This window comes from Alosa alosa, chromosome 5 (genome assembly GCF_017589495.1).
Source record: "Alosa alosa isolate M-15738 ecotype Scorff River chromosome 5, AALO_Geno_1.1, whole genome shotgun sequence".
NCBI classification, from domain to species: domain Eukaryota; kingdom Metazoa; phylum Chordata; class Actinopteri; order Clupeiformes; family Clupeidae; genus Alosa; species Alosa alosa.
The window spans coordinates 6,615,347-6,632,846 of NC_063193.1; the positions used below are offsets into that span (position 1 = coordinate 6,615,347).

Here is a 17,500-nt window from a genome sequence, read left to right on the forward strand (position 1 = left end):
GTGCTTACAGCCAAGTCTATACAAGGGGCAGCTGACGTGTCGTGTTTGTGAGCAACAATTGTGAGCGCTCCACAAAAAACAAATGAGATCCTATTAAGAATTGTTCAAAACAGCACTGATGTTTACAGTACACTGCTCCAGAGTCTGGTCTCTTGGCAGATGCACTGTACATTCTCAGGAAAAGAAAACCTCCTCCAAAAAAAGTCAAGTTGCAAACTTGGATTCGTTAGATGTGAGGCTCAGACTGTGGTTCTCCTGACTATTTGTATTGCATCAGAAGTTGCTGATGATGAATGCTAAAGAACCCTCTCTTTGTGAGGTTCTAATGTCTCAATTCTAATGAAAAAAAGAACATAGGAGGGTTCTAGATCAGACCATATTGACTCAACTCACTTTAGAGGGAAGATGACACATTGTGGACAACCTGTTCATCTGGCCTCCATTACAAACCCAAACACCGGCAGCGGTGGCCTGCACACGACGTCTTGACGCGGCCATAACCGAGGGAAAAGCGTGGCAGGGTGAATCACAGGCTCCCTACACATTACCCACAAGCTTATTAAGACCAGATTCGGAGTGATTTTTGGAAAAAGACAGGATATCCTTCTTTTTCAGGGGATGGGAGGATTTTATGGCTGGGTGTTGGCCGTGAAAGGGAAAGACAGAGAGAGAAGAAGGAGGAGGAGGGTGGCCAGGCAGACAATGAGTAAGAGATGAGAAGAGGAGTGTGAGGATGTGAGAAAAAGAGACAAAAAGAACGAGAGACAGAGAGAGAAAGGGAAAGAAAAGGAGAGGTGTTACTCAGGACGATTTCCCCCCACACACACACACACACACAGCTGTATTTGAACATGGCTGCTGCTCAGCTGTCTGCAGTGTAACTCTAGATCACAGGCTCAGGATTTAGGGCCTCTGCAGAGGATGAGCAGACATGCACTGCAGCTGTGGCATCCCTGACCCCTCAAACACATACAGTACACACACAATCTCTCTCTCTCTCTCTCTCTCTCTCTCTCTCTCTCTCTCTTACTCACACACACACACACACACACACACACACACAGACACATACGTGTACATTTCTAAACACAGAAAAAAACACAAGCACAGACACACATCGCTCATTTTCACTCAAGTGTTTCAACACCTCTGGGAAATGGCGTGCCAAGCTATGAGCAGATCACATTCAACTCCCATAAAGCTACCATCATCAAAGTAAAAACAAAAATGACAACAACAGCATCACACGAACATTAGCGTGTGAATGACAGCCTGTGAATGACAGTGCGTGAATGACAGCGCCTGAGCCTCTGCCCTCACTTCTCCCCAGCCGCTCCTCCTGTGTGGCCCCAAGCCGCAGTGGCATCATGGCGGCCGGCCCTCCGCAGCGAGGAGGAGGCGGAGACCAGGGTGTGTGGGGGGTCGGGCTCGAGCAGAGCAGAATGGATCCAGCCCAAGGGACGCGCTGACATGCCCTCATGTCTGCCGCCTTCAAAGGGCCCTGTGGTTCCCGAGGAAGCAAATTGAGCAAACCAACAAAGTGACTGGCACGACCCAGGGAGGGGCGGCTGCGGTCTGCTACTGCCGGGACAGAGGCCTTTGTCTGCCAGCGCACATCACGCCGCATTACTGCCCCCCACCACCCCACCCCCCCTCCTCCTCCCCGCACGTCTACCCGTCTGTCGAGGTGGAGGGGGGGGGGGCAGGGTGTGTGTGCGACTGTGCGTGTGTGTGTGGGTGGGGGGTGGAGTAGGGTATGCCATCGCTGAGGCACACCAACACAGTGGGTTGCCGTGGCAACTTTTCCGAAAGACACACGCGCGCTCCCCGGGCGACCGCCACAGGAAATGAGAGTGACAGGTCGCCGCACTCGCGGAAGAACAACGGCAGCGCCAGGCTCTGTTGACGGACGCGGAGACGGAGACAGAGACACGAGCAGGCGTCCAGTTCGTGTGTGAGGTCGGGTCACTAGGGCTTGACGAGACTCGGGCAGAGAGCCGCTTTTCAGCAGTGAGCTTATGTGGCTTTCTGAGGGACACGTGCTTCGAAATGATGACCAAATTAAAAAAGGGTTTCCATCACAATCTGTTCCAGCTGGTGAAGACATTTGGCTTTTTGTACACGACACCTTTGAATCCGTCTGTCTCCAAATGGCTTCCAAATGGGTTTTGGTGAGTGTGCTTTTTCAGTTAGTATGCTGGAAGCACACAGTGCTGACGGGCACAAGTCTCTATCGGGATCCTGCCTCGCCTATTGTCCTCCCTCTTGTCACCCCATCTGCCCTTGGTCACATCTCTCTCTCCATCTCGCCATCTCACTGTGATGGACTACATCCTCCCATGCACCTGCGCAAAGGGGCCTGCATCAAGCCCCCCCTGCCACACGCACACATACACACACACACACACACATACATACACACACACGCACATACACACACACACACACACACACACACACACACACACACACACACACAAACATGCACCTTCTTTATCCACCATCTCTGCATCTGTTTTGATCTTCCCTAAAATGCATTCACTGCGGGCAGGCTGATGGACCTAAGCTTCTGCCACTGGTGGTCTGTGCTGGAGAAGAGATGAGAAGAGAAGAGATGAGATGAGATGAGATGAGATGGGATGAGATAGACTCAAGTGGATTAGGCACTGATCTCCGGCTGGCCAAAGACAGCCCGTGGATGGGCAGACGTGGACGTTAATGTGAGCCTGACGCACTTCAGATGGCCTCTTGATTGAGCCAGAGCACTTTCCCCCTTTCAGCCCCCTCCCACACACACACACACATACACACACACACTCCTCGCAGCAGTCTTAGGCGGGCTCTTCCATCGGGAGCAGACTAATGCAATTAGGTATCTGTCAGGGCCGCGGCCTGGCTGCGAATTATTAAAACAAGGCGTCTACTCATCGACTGGGAAATGAGTGTCTCTCCCTCTGATGTCGCGCCACTGCTCCCCCATCTTGGCAGCTCTCTCTCCAGCCTTATTGATCGGGGAAAACCAGGGCCGTTGGCTCTCGTCTCGCGAATGACTAAAAGCCTTGATCATTTACCACTCCATCTGCCTCTGTCTCTTTCACTTTTCTTATCGCTTTTTCTCTCACTCTTTTTCTCTTTCCCTCTCTTCCTTGCAGGACTCCCTCACTCCATCTTCCTGTCTTTCTTTGGTCCACCTGCTCGTGTGCACAGTCGCCCCTTCTGTTGGTTGGCTGTTCAGGAAGCGCTGGCCTCGTGCCCTTTGACCCCTTGCAGCCAGGGCCTGTATAAACAGCTAATTGGCTGGGTTTCCTGTTTGGCCTGATGGGAGCCTTGCCTATTTTGGAGCTGTTTATAGAAAGGCTTCTCAGCTCTGTCTCTCTCTGTCTCTCTCTCTCTCTCATACACACACACACATACACACATTATTTGTATGTGCTGCTCTGTGATACCTCTGAGGAACAATATAACCAAGTCAGGCCCAGGTATATCTGGAGTCAAAAATAAGGCATAGCACATGTGTTCAGGTGATAATACACCCTCTATCTGAATAGTCCTGTATTTCCTTATATTTTCAGACAGCGGTTCTAAAATGGCTGATGTCTGGTCTCTTGAAGAGATGTTTGTTGTTGTGTAAATGGTTGAGAGGGGAGATGAAAATAGCAGCTTTTAGCTGTGCTCTGAGCTGCAGCGAGTGTGAGTGAGTGAAGGGGACCTATAGGGGAGCTGCTATGAGGAGACAGTGCTTAAGCGTAATGAAAGCCAGGCCAAGTGGCACAGAGCAGCATGCCACTGTCTCGTCACCTAATGGAGAAACAGCAGGCGTACACAAGACCACAGCAACAAGCAGAACATTATGCTCACTCCCTCCTGTCTCTCTGTCTCTGTCTCTCTCTCTCTTTCTCTCTTTCTTTCTTTGTGCTCCTTCTTGCTTTCTTCTCAGTTTCCTTCCCAAACATTTACACTTCACATGAGGATGTGTTCATTTGTCTGGTGATTTTGTCCAAAGTTAGCCACAAGTGAGGTAGAAGAGATTTGGACATCTGGCCAAGGGGGAAATACCACGGAAAACGTATGGAAACAAGAAACAAAACACAGAGGAAGGCAAAGAGCCTCCGTCACATCTGCATGAATAGAACTAAGCAACAAATATACAAAGCAGCCACCACATGTGAGACAGTTTCCGCTTAGTGAGCGCAGGAGAGCATACACACTTTGCTCTCAACGTTCAAAAAGGGCTGCAGATCCACTCTTCAGACTCATGATGCCCCCGATAGTTGTGAGGAGCTGAAGGAAGTGTGTGTGTGTGTGTGTGTGTGTGTGTGTGTGTGTGTGTGTGTGGTGTGTGTGTGTGTGTGTGTGTGTGTGTGTGTGTGGTGTGTGTGTGTACGAGAGGAGCACCAAAGAGTTAAAGGCAAAGACAATCATGTGAAGAGTTTGAGGATGAAAGTGTTTGTGAAGACTGAGTTACACCAAAAGAAAATTGTTCTGGGACCCTTCGTCCACTTATTCTTTCCAAGGGGACGTAACCAGCATGGAAATTAAACTGAGTAAATTCATCCTTTTGGAAGTACAGCAAACATCTTTATTGTTAACAAAGGTTTTAATTGCAGTTGACTACTTTCATTTGACTAATTTCAAAGAAGATACGCATCTGTTTTGTTTAATACTGACACCATCAGCACAGCCATTGGTTATGTTCAACTGCGCTGCTATCCGCACTCATCTGTCTGTCATCGTATAAAACCCGCCCCATTCCTATTAAGCGGTTGTGATTGGTGCCTGCCTAGGTTTTCTAAGATGTTGGAAATGGTTTTGTATAGGAGGATGGTGAGATGGATGTGCACCGCGTGGTCTGGGGTGAGTGGGGTCAGCCATACGACTGGGAAACAAATGCATGAAACACTGACACAAAGATGATGCAAGCAAAACATCATACCATCATCACTAGCTCTATGAGGTCCATTATAAACTCATAGAACATGTACTGTATCCATATATTCCTTAATGCATAAAATATGCTACATTTGTTTTTTTTCTCCATTTAGAGTGATCCTCCTTCATGGAAGTATTGATAATGTATGCTAAACCCATATACTGTATACAGTATATACTCATTTTAATAATTAAAAGTAGGCTTTGTGTACAGTACATTATCCTCCCATCAGCAATGCTGGTGAATAATAGGCTTAGTAAATGCCAACTATCACTACCTAAGATTTCTGGATTGAATTATACGTGGCTTGTCCCGTTGCCAGGGCAGACTTTCTCCTCTGCTCTCTGCGTTGAATTATGCAGTCAGTTCCGGATCTTCTCCCCTCTTTCATCTGCAAGTCTGTGTCGAGTTAGAGCAGTGGTAGTGTGCCCAGCTGAAGCGTGAGACCTCGGCTCTGACCGGCACAGGTTCAAAACCGGGCCAGAGTCACGCCGGGCCACCGGCACGCGAGTCCTTCTCACGTTAAGCCGGAGAGTGGACCAGAACCCGTCGCCGCAGGGAAATTTCCAGAAGTTTCTTGGTTGGCGCTTTATCTTGGTATTCAACAAGTCATGCATCAGGTTTGAGGCACTCTCCGACTTCCAGTGCTGTAACTGATTTAACCTAAATGAACAACACAACGCATCAAATTGATACGTATGACACTCACACTGTCACACATACATCGTTCTTCTTATTTGGTCGTAAACTGTATCTGATGGTTACATGGATGATATAATAACGTTTTCAAATATTCTGACATAAAACCTTGTTTATACACAATATATCAGCTGCCTTTTATTGCAGACTGAAGACAGATGACCCAAATTTAAGACATACTCCCGGTAGGGTTGCCTCTGCTCTTTACGATCTTCCATAATCACATAACAGGATCAAATTGTCACATACCATTGTTTCTCAAACGTTTTCAGACCAAGGACCACTTAACCAATTAAACAAAAACTCACGGACCACTTAGTTAAAAAAAAGAGTAGACCTATACTTCAACAGTACACAATAGGCAGAGGGTTCATATGATTTAAACTGGCATAGCTTAACTTTAACTGTTTGGATTAACATACAAGTTGGTTCAACATTGCAAACAACTCATCTATATAATATTTTACCACGTCTGTTCGCGGACCACCAGTGGTCCCCAGACCACACTTTGAGAAACATTGTCATATACTGTATGCTTTGGGTAAGAAAGCTCATAAAAGCAGATGGAGTGACTGTGCTAGTCTGGAGCGAGCCCAGATGATTGAATGTTGGGTTTCATCTCCTCGGCTCTCTCTCTGATTAAGTTTGACTCGTGAATGGAGACTCTGTGCGATCGTTCACACGTGTGCCACATCAGCCTCCTGGCTGTTGCCTTTCATGAAGCCCAGCTCGGTCAAGAGTGTGAAATGCGACGGGGCGGACTTGGCAGACCTGGGTACCGTATGGTGTGTTTGATAGCACAGAGTTTGGACGTGGCAGAGGCAGTTGGATGTGGTGTGGTGTGTATATTGTGTGTGTGGTGTGTCTGTGTATTTTCTCTGTGCGGGTTGATTGATTTGTCACACGATGGTTTGATTAAATCTGTTCATTAGGTGGGCTAGTGAGGGGGGTTGTGGGGGGTTTGAGGAGCTGGGGTCTCATTGATGTGGTGGGTAGGAGGGGAACCAGTGGCTGCTGCATCTGTAAAATTCTGGAGCCTGTTCACAGCTTGCTGCCTCCTCAGGAGAGGCATTGCTGACACACACACACACACGCAAACACGCCCACACACGTACACACATACACGTATCCAGCCAGGGCATTCCACTGTGTAGATTAGAAACACACTTCCTCTCGCAAAGCTGTATTTGCAGCCAATTAAGTGTGTGTGGGGGTGAGGGGACTCAGGAGAGGTTTGGTAGTGGGGTGGGGTGAGTTATGAGCCTCTGCCACCCACTGGGAGCCCTGTGTTGAATCCTACTGTACAGCACTTGTACTGCACAAGGCCCCTTGAGGAGACTGGGGAGACGCACAACCTAATGCAGAGCCTCAGAGCTTAGCTAGAGCTAGCTCATGCAAACGAGGGTGTGTGTGTGTGTGTTTGTACAAGAAGGACTGTCTGTCTGTGTGCGTGTGCGTGTGTGTGCGTGTGTGTGCGTGTGTGTGTGTGTGTGTGTGTGTGTGTGTGAAACACTTTCCTGAAATGTCACTGCTGTATAAGTGCCTATCTTAGAAGCTCCGTTGAGGACCTGAATAGACAGAGGGTTTCTCAGGTCCCTCTGCTAGAATCCAGGCCTGGGTCCAGTGAGATCATTGGCAGGATCGAAGAAATGTTGGTTCCCATGCAGGAGACTGAGCTGCAAGCCTAAAGCAGGATTCCTTCCTCAGCCACCCCCCCCACACCTCTCTCCCCATCACCACTGGTTCCTCTGATAAGCCCGATAAGAGCCCCATCTCTGACCACACCACTGCCAATAGGGAGAGGGATAATTGTCATGGCGGGAGCAGGGATTTTGTTTGATGTGGACGCCGCTTCCTTTTGATGTAAAAATGTATCCAGGGTGATTATCAAGATTATGGTTTCCTCCACCAAACCCCAACCCCCCCCTCCGTTCTCGTCCTCTCGCTCGCCTTCCTCCGTTTCCTCACCCTGACCATTACCAACCCCTCCCCCATTACGTCCAGTAGATTAATTGGAACCAGCTTTGTCTAATGTCTCTCGGACTAGAGCAATCATGAGAGTAACTGCTGGGTGAATGAACTCGCAGTTGGCCACTATCCTCGTCCTCTTTGCTTTTCACTCCATCCTTGACCCTCGAGTTGCTGGAGCTCCAGCTCTGAGATGGCTATCCCCCCCACATCCGTCTCTCTGTATCCCTGTGTCCAGTCTTTAAGTGGCGTGGGGAAGCGAGGGGTTAACACAGCTGGTGGTCATCTGGCTCAGTGTTGTTGTTGTATTTTTTTTTCTGTCGTCTGCAAGGATCCTAGTTACACTCCAGCTTCTCCAGGCACGCGAAGGTCAGAGGTCTGAAGACAAGTAAAACATAGTGATTTGTGTGTGTGTGTGTGTGTGTGTGTGTGTGTGTGTGTGTGTGTGTCTGTGTCTGTGTGTGTGCGTGTACATGGGTGCATACAGTATGTGTTTTCTCTGTGTTTGTGAAATCTGTTGTTAACGCCTCTGTTTTTTTTCCCTTCTCTCTCTCCCTCTCAGGATTTTGAGCAGCAACCGCATCAGGGTCCTGCGAAATGGCTCTTTCAGTGGACTCTCCGTCCTGGAGAAACTGTAAGTAATCACCGTCATTATGACTCTCATCATCACCACCACCACCATCAGCAGCACAATAGTGTGCTTACACAACCTCGCCTCCGCTGCCTTTGATCTGTGTGCCCCCCCCCCCCTCTGCCCTCTGTTAGCCTGCAGCTAGCGCACATGCCTGCCCTTAGCAAACAAATAGTGATAATGGCTCTTTCACATGTTCCTCAATACACGATGGAGGAGGTCACACTCGGTCACTTATTCGCATACGTCCCCGATCTCACACCGACCTCTCCACCACTCCGTCCCCAGTCCCCGAAGGCACGGCGGGACTATCGGCAAAAGGATCTGTGCATCCACGAGCTGTGCTGAACAAAAAAAAAGGAAAAAAAAAGTGGGATGCGGTCCAGAAGGGAGGATAAAACAAGGTGCGAGCAGTTATCGCTGCAGAGTTATGTGGAAACGATGGCGTAATTACAGCGCCATCAGTCTTTATCAGAGCAGCCCCACGCTATGCTAGCAGATAAGGGGATCATGGGGAGGAGATGTCTGACTTTGGCTCCCGTTTTCTCTCTCTCTCTCTCTCTATCTCTCTTCTCTCCTCTCCCTCCCACCCTCTTTCTTTTTCACACAAAAATGAAAAATCAAGTGCTGACAGAAGTTGGGTGATTCCCCATTTTTCTCGGGTATTTAGTCATATGTGGGCCATGCGGCTTCAGGGAAGGTGTCATGTTGTTAAAATGTACGAGGCATACTCCACGAAGGCTGGCCGACCATGATGAATAGAAACAGAAAGAGAATGACAGAGAGATCTGTCTTCATGGTCTTACTCGAGGTCTCATAAGGGGGTAGGTCATGGAGGAGAACTGTTACTCTTTTTCACTGTTGGATAAGAAATAGAAAAAAAGTATTAAAATTCACATTATTTTAAAAGATATCAACACTGCAAAAACAGCATAACCTTACAATGTTTTATTTTTCGTGGCCATTTTACTATCTTTTTGTAGTCTCCAAAAGCAATGGAAACCATATTTGCTTTTACAACGTTCAAACTCGCTCAATAAATTCACATTTAAAGTTTGACCTTCCTCCTTCACAGTCATTCTCATTTTTGGAATTTTATGAGGGCTTGTGAGTCTGGGAAGCGATTAGGGTGCTCTGTCCAAGGTAAGCTGGTAGTCTTGGCATAGGTGTTTGTTTGACGTAAAACGATCTGATATTGCTTGTTTTTGCAAGTGCAGACAAGGCCCCCTAGAGAGCCCAGGGGTTAGCAGGGTGAGTAACCTGAGCTATCCCACTAACAGGCCCCCATACCTGGGACACTGGTAAAACCATCAGGGGGTCGGGTGCAGCATGCCTGGAGGGGTCTAACCATAGACCTCGGAGAGATAGACAGCCTACATGCAGATGTGAATACACACACACACACACACACACACACACACACAAATTACAGTACAGTGCATGCAATCCAAGACCAGAGATACGTAGATATTGATGCCTGTTGAACCTAGCCAGTAATTAAATACACATGTAATAAAGACACGGATACACACAGGCTAGCACATTATCAAGCATGTAGGCCTCTCTCTCAGCAGGAGATCAGGGGCTATGTAACTAGGGGAACATCTTATTGGTTACACAAAGCAGTAGGCACACACTCACACACACACATTGACAGACATACTCCTTCCCACTCTTTCCCTCTCACACACGCTCACATGCACGCACACACACACACACTCACACACACTCACACACACTCACACACATACACAGTTTAATAAGCCATCTGCATCTGTTGCTTTGTGTTAGCCATTAGCTTTGCCTTGAATGCACCACTGTGTTTCGCCTCTCCAAATCAATAACGGAAACATCAGTGCTAGAGTGTCCGCCTGTCATCTCCAGGGACCAAACGGTCGGAGACACGACTACAAATTGGCGTCCGCGGCGGACAACTGCAGTGCGCGCACCACTCCTACGAGAGGGATTGTTTGCGTTGTGTTTTGTCTCCAACTTGGTCGGCGTTCAGGACTGGTCATTGTTTCCAGGCCCTTGTCTACATGTGCTTGTCATTTGCCGTGGTGGTGCGGCCGTTACTCATACGTGTGGTCAACGTCGTAATCAGAGGCCGGCCCACGAGGGCAGAGTCAACACACTTGGCGGGCCCTCCACCAGAGGATGAGCAGACGTACGCACAGTTTTGCATTTTTATATCGCAGCTTAACTACTGTTTTCACTGTGAGATATTTCAGGTTTATATTATCTTCTTTCCTTCTCTCTCAATCTCTCTCTCCCTCTCCCTTGCTCTGCCTTTCACTGGCTCTGTTTCTCTTTATTACTAAGTATTTGTGTGTGTGTGTGTGTGTCTGTGTGTGTGTGTGTGTGTGTGTGTGTGTGTGTGTGTGTGTGTGTGTGTGTGTGTGTGTGTGTGTGTGTGTGTGTGTCTGCATGTGTGCGTATCCTATTATGGGCATCCCAGGCTGTGTCCTGGCTGTGCTTCAAGCCAATGCTCTCTAAACAGAGCAGTTCCACTCTCCAGCTCTCTCTCTCTCTCTCTCTCTCTCTTCAGCTTTCCTTCTCTCCAACCCTCTGTAGCTCTCACTGTATCTTTCTCTACTCAGCTCTCCGCTCACCTCTAACCAACAACCCTCTCTTTCTCAACCTCTCTCTTCTTCTCCCGCCCCCTCTCTCTCTCTCCCTCTTTTCTCTCTCTTTCTCTTTTCATCTCTCTCTCTGAGCCGTCCCACTACTGGGCGTGTGTGAGCCGTGTGGCAGCTCTGGAGCTGGGTGTGTGTTGGCTGCTGGAGGAGCTGCAGCCTGGCCTGGTCTGGTCTAGTCTAGTCTGGCCCAGGCAGGGAAACCCTCCGTCAGTTCCCCCGCACGGACAGGAGCCTCCACCACCACCTCCACCACCACCACCTCCACCACTGCCACCACAGCTGCCCCGCATACACAGTCGGCCCTTTCATAGGGAGCCCTGAGCCCCCCGAAAAGAAAGGGTGGCGTTCATAAACTGCCAAAGCCACCCAAGTGCAGAGGCATTTGGTGCTGTTTGTTTTCAGCCATGCTGTACAGGATGCAGTCAGCTGCCACCGCTCGGGCTTGGCGTGCGAGTGAGGGGTCTCCTTCTTCTGGGGCCCGCGGTGCACGGGCGCGGGCACGACTGCTGCCGTCAGACGTCTGCATAAAGCATCTCCATGCGTGGAGGCATGCAGGGCCTGGCCCGACCTCCCTCTGTGTGTCTCGCGGTGTGTGAGCAGAGCGGCCGAGCTAAGAAAGAAGCCTGCTATTCCAGGCATGTGCCTTGTCACGCACATACGTGTGTACTCGAGTCTTGCCCCATGCAGCAACATTCACACACAGAGACATGCATATAGACACACATGCATACACACACACACACACACACACACACACACACACACGACACACGCACACACAAACACGCACATGCCTGCCCCCACCTCCCAAAATCCATTTCTGTTCCAAGCTGACAGAGGGCCATATAACGAGACTGCCGCGCTAATGAGCGGTGACCTTAACAAGTTGTGGACAGATCACAGCGGCCTGTCCAGCGTTGATTGGAGCTAAGGTAATGAGAATAATGACTTCAGAGAAAGGAGAGCGGAGAGAGAGAGAGAGAGAAGGGGAGACGGAGAAAGGGAGAGAGAGGGAAGGTATACAGAAAGAATGTGGAACAAGAAAAGAGAAGAGAATGTGTGAGAAAGCTAGAAAGAAAAAGAGGCAGTGAGTGGTCTGGCATTAAACACACACACACACACACACACACACACACACACACACACACACACACACACACACACACACACACACACACACACACACATACAAACACACACACACACGACACAAACCTGCACTCCCTACACATCCTGCAGCAGGGGGAGGGCAGGGAGCTGGCAGTCAACTTCCATCAGAATTAGGACACTGGGGGGGTGTGCTGGGAGACTAGACTGTTGATGTAGTCTGCAGCAAGAGGTAACTAGAAGGAATTGTACACTCAAACTCAGTGGTCAAAGTGCTCAAACCCATTCACTTGTGTAGAATGCATACAAGAATCTGTGTTTGTGATATATGTTTTATTTTTATCCTTATACTGAGGCAAACAATAATATTACTAATACTGACGGTATGTGACACATTCACATGCTATCCCATTGTGTCCATCTAAAATCTTTTGTTGTTTATAGAGTCAGATTACTTTACTCTGAAGTGTTTGGAGTGAGGCTTTGGACATGGCTTGGCCAGATGAAGCGTGTTTAGAGTTAGGCTTAGTCCTCCACAGATCTGCATTACGACATCTTTCTGTTCTCAAAATAGTCATTATAGGAGGCAAATTAAAATGATAAGAGTGACATTTGAAAGGCAGTTTATGCCCTGGCATGGGGTCTGTAGGTCTGTCTGTTCTTTGTCACACCACACTGAGACGTATTAGCATGCAGACAGACATGTAAGGCGCACTTGAGGATGAATGGACTAAAACATGAACATGAAATTGGCAGCCATAATTCAGCCGGCTGTTTCATAGCATCGCTGGGTCTTCATTTTGTCTGCTATCTGCAGTGGAAGCCACTTGAGTTCTCAACAGGAAATACACTCTTGTCTGCGATTGATGAGCAGTTCCATAAGGACTTGGGGTTTTGGGGGGGGGGGTGGTCTGACGCAGGGAAACAGAGGGGAGGTTGTTTCCAGACATGCTCCATGACCATAATAAGTCAAACAGGGGGCCTGAGAATGTTGCGCCGGGCTGGTAAGACTAAACAGAAGGTTTAAAATCTCAGCGTGATTATGGAAAATAAAATCAGACACATCCACACCGGCATCTGTACACGTTCAAACAGGGCAGAGCATCTGCTTGCAGGACAGAGAGGACAGCAGAGAGAGAGAGAGAGAGAGAGAGGAGGAGAGGAGGGAGGAGGACGTGGTGGATGCATTAGTGTCTCCATGGGAAGCCGGCCTCGGCGGACTTCCCAAATCCTCCGTGCCATCCCAGGCAGGCCTGTGTGTGTGTGTGTTTGCCATCCCAGGCAGGCCTGTGCGGAGACGGTGGCCAAGCTAAACAACCTCACCAGCCTTCTGAGAGGCTGAGCTAGGGGATGGGGTGGGGTAGGGCTGCTGAAGAGGGTGCATAGGCATTTCTTAATATAAAACAGATTGTGTGTGTGTGTGTGTGTGTGTGTGTGTGTGTGTGTGTGTGTGTGTGTGTGTGTGTGTGTGTGTGTTGTGTGTGTGTGTGTGTGTGTGTGTGTGTGTGTGTGTGTGTGTGTGTGTGTGTGTGTGTGTGTGTGTGTGTGTGTGTGTGTGTGTGTTAGGTGTGTGTGTGTGTGTGTGTGTGTGTGTGTGTGTGTGTGTGTGTTTGTCTTTGAGTGAGTGTATGTTTACTGTACACATCTGAGCACGAAAGAGACAGAGTGGGAGAAAGTGTGTGAGCCGGAGTTGCTTGAAGTTGCTGAGTTTCAGTTTTAGATTAACATTGTTTCCACCAAAGGTAAGCAAATGACTGTGATGTGTGAGGGCTCTGTAGAAACGGGCACTGCTCCACTCATTAAAAACCCAGGGGTGGTGACGGTGGTGGCAAGGAGCTCAAGCGTGTAGATCCCCACCAGGCCCCAGCGCCAGACGTCCAGACATGCAGGAAAGACCCGACGGCCAACCTTCATTTCAGCCTTCCTCCAACAGAAACAACAGAAAGGACTCAAACTCAAAGGCGGCTTCTTGGAACTGATGATTAGGCAGTCCTGTTATTCACACTTCTCCCAGAATAAACCACTCTCTGCACAGCACACTCAAGCAGGAGTCCTGGTGCTGGTGCTGCTGCTGCTGTGTGGTTCTCATGCGATGAAATCTCTACATGTCGGACCGAAGAATGCATGACTTGTGGGGGTCCGGGGAGGAAGGGGTTAAGAGCTGGAGAGAGTGGAAACAGAGGGGGCTGGGGTGCTGCAGGGGGGGGTTTACTTGAGTTGATAGACTCCAGATGTGTCCATGCGATAAGCTGAAGGCAAGGGGCGTGTTTGCATTGTGAGCTTAACTCAATCGTGTCTTGGGGGCTCACTAAAGTGAGGGGGGCTAGCAAACAAGCGTGCCTGTGAGCATCAAAACAGGCAAACAGGAATGACAATCTCACAGAAAGACTTCCATATCGCCTAAACACTGTGACCGCATGAAGAATTCAAGTAGATTTGAGTATATTTCTCTGAATCTGTTCGGCCTTCACTCAGTCTATATCCTCCCTCCCAACTTGCACAAGATATCCTTTTCATTTTCAGCTGGTTTTGGCTTTCCCTCATGAACTTTGCACCCTCTCTCTCTCTCTCTCTCTCTCTCTCTCTCTCTCTCTCTCTCTCTCTCTCTCTCTCTCTCTCTCTCTCTGTCTGTCTTTCTGTCTTTCTTCTTCTCACCCTCTTTGCTCTCTTTCTCACCCCTACTCGCATTCTTGTCTGCAAGCTGAAATCCACCCACGGGATGAATATTCACACATTGCCCATCATTGTGTTCCCATTCATTGATATTGTGTATGAACAGTGTTGACTGCCAGATGGTTCCCTGTGGTAACATTGGCCCATGGTCAACCCTCAATGCTGTATTTCCAAACTACTGTCGACTCACTTCGACAGGAGGTAGGACTATCTCTGGATCTGTTTATGTCTGCTTTTAAAATTTATATCATGGATTTATTTTTTAAGGCGCTAACTGCATTCATTTGAGACAGCAAGACTCAATCGAGACAGTGACAGAGAGGCAGACCATTTTGTTTCTGCCAGTTATTTCCAAACCGTTAGATGGGAGTCTGGATATCAACCAGGGGAAATCCTCAACAGGCATACAGGGGATGCCCCTTGGACATGATGCCAATCCACACACACACACACACACACACACACACACACACACGCTGTGCCAGTCAAGCAAAGCAAGTCAGAGGTGAAGACAGTCAGCACATTTCAGCACTATCAAAGGAAATGGCCTCAACTGAAATAACATGAGCAATTTCAAAACATTATGAAGGGCTGTTTAGTGTAGTTTCTGATGATACATCAGTAACACTGACAGTCTGCATTTGGTCATCTGGATCAACTTTATTTAAAGTGACTTTTTGTTCATCTTAGTTGCTTTATAAATTTCAATTTCTCAAGAAGCTCTTGAGATTGTCATTGGTTCATATTTCTTGATTTTGGATAATTATTGGACTGTCCGTGTTCTATACAACAGATGTTGTTTCTTAGTTTGTTGTGGTTTGTCAAGTTTGTCACAGTTATAGAGTAATATTTAACTTTTCAACGGAGTTCCCCAAGGCTCTATATTTGGAACCCATTCCATAACATATGCTTTGTGCTTTTCTCTGACCACCTATTAACACCAGAGAAATAAGGATCTCATGCTGGGTAATTGCAATCATGAGCATAGCTGTTTTTAGTTCTGTTTGGGACGAGCCTTCTTGACGGAACGTGTTTTAAGTCTATTCTTCATTGAGTACGGGTTGAATGTGCACACATTCAAAACAGCCTGTCATTCCATCTTTCTTTCTTGGCATCATACCTTGACTTGCCCTGAAGCAGACAGATGGAACATATAATCAAAATTAACCCAGGAAATTTTACTCTTCAATAAAACTATCCATGGCTATTTTTGTATTCCCTTCTCTATAAGTGTGTTGCAGGACCACATTTCAAATTATAGCTTGCCACAGAGAGTAAAAGCAAGCCTCTATACTGGCCTTGATTATTGCGATGGTCTTCACAATTTTTCAGTATGGATTATTGGTGAGATGTGTCATGTTAACCATTGCTTTCACTTCTTGTACATGTGCCAGTTTTGATTGTGTGTATTGATATAATTTGTGCACACCTTGTGTGCTATTCAGATATAAAAACTTATGGGAGTATTATCACAACATTTTGTTTTCACAAAATATCTCTTGAATATGATTCATAATGGCATTTTGACAACAATGGCATTTGGACTATTCTACACAGTGCTGTTTATCATTTTTCTCCTGTTTCAACTTGGGGAAAGAATGGCATTACCATGGTCTGGAAAAAAATGTTTTTTTTTTCTCCTTGTCTTATTTTTAACCATCCAGATGTACAAGAGAGGGTTTTCAGAGCGCGTGGTTAATCTGATGAGACAGAGGAAAGAAAATAAAGAAAAATAATCTGTGGAAGGTGCAGGAAAGCAGGAAATGAGTAGAAAAACAAAAGACAGGCAGATCCTGGTTTCCTGTTTGAGGAGGAAAGGCTGGAGTAAGTTTTGGGGGCCGACTTACAGAGACCCCATTGTGAGTGAGTGCGTGTTGAGGAGTGGGCTGGAGCAGAAGGAGGTGGAGGAGGTGGTGGATGCTGGGGAGGTGTAGAGGAGGAGTGTGTGTGCGTGTGTGTGTGAGGGAAGGGGGGGGTCACACAGAACTGATTCTGCTCATGCCTGAAGCCTCCCCTCCCCTCCCACCTGCCCACTAACCCCATGTATGCACGAGAAAAAGCAGCCCTGCAAAAAAAAGGAAACTGTAAAAATAAACGAGAGAGGGCCTCTGTGTTGGAGACGCCAGCGAGACAGGAAATGACACGCGGCACAAAAATGGTCTCTGCCGGCCTTTGGCAGGACGAAGGTGCCAGTTAACTGTTCAGACCCCTTTTGGTTTTGCACAGACTTCCGCGCAGACACACAAATGTACACATCATCGAAAACAACAGCAACACACAAAACAGAATCAGTCCGTATATTCAGAGAAGAATATATAGGGACGACATCTCTTTCCCTCTTTTCTCCCTCGCCCTCTCTCACTCCCTCTCTCCATCTTTCTCTTGCTCTCCATTTTTAAAGAACCCCCCCCTCCTTAATGGAGTGCAACAGGAAATTCTTGATTCCCGTCTGGCGATAATGAGTGGCCATTCCCTGGCCTCAGCCATTCTCTCAGTGCTCCCTGGGGCCACGGCCTGAACAATGTCACTGGAGTACTCCAGCCCCATGCTCCCCGGCCTCATAATGGGAGCACTCCAAACAGGGAGGCGGGTGGTGGTGGTGGTGGTGGAGGTGGAGGTTGTGGTGGAGTTGAGGCTCTTTGGAGGACCGGCCGTCTTCATAAAAACCCCTTATGCTGGCCGCTCTCTGCCTGCCTGCCTGCCTGCCGGCCACTTCTCTTTGCTCTTTCACTTTTTTTCTCTCCTCCTCCTCCTCCTCCGCTCCCATCATCTCTTCTCTGCATGCTCGCTCATAGGCCCCAGGTGCTCTCGCCCTCTGCTGCAGACATACATAACTCTTCAGGGTAGACTCCA

The 17,500-nt window shown here is 48.2% G+C and overlaps 1 protein-coding gene across 1 annotated transcript in view; it reads left to right on the top strand.

The window, feature by feature from the left end:
* The window catches only part of adgra2 (adhesion G protein-coupled receptor A2), a 60,523-nt gene that overhangs the window by 22,005 nt on the left and 21,018 nt on the right, over nt 1-17,500 (top strand). Inside the window, exon 2 of the mRNA XM_048244086.1 lies at nt 8,160-8,231. Coding sequence (XP_048100043.1) covers nt 8,160-8,231 — 72 coding nt within the window. The remainder of the gene's footprint in view (nt 1-8,159; nt 8,232-17,500) is intronic.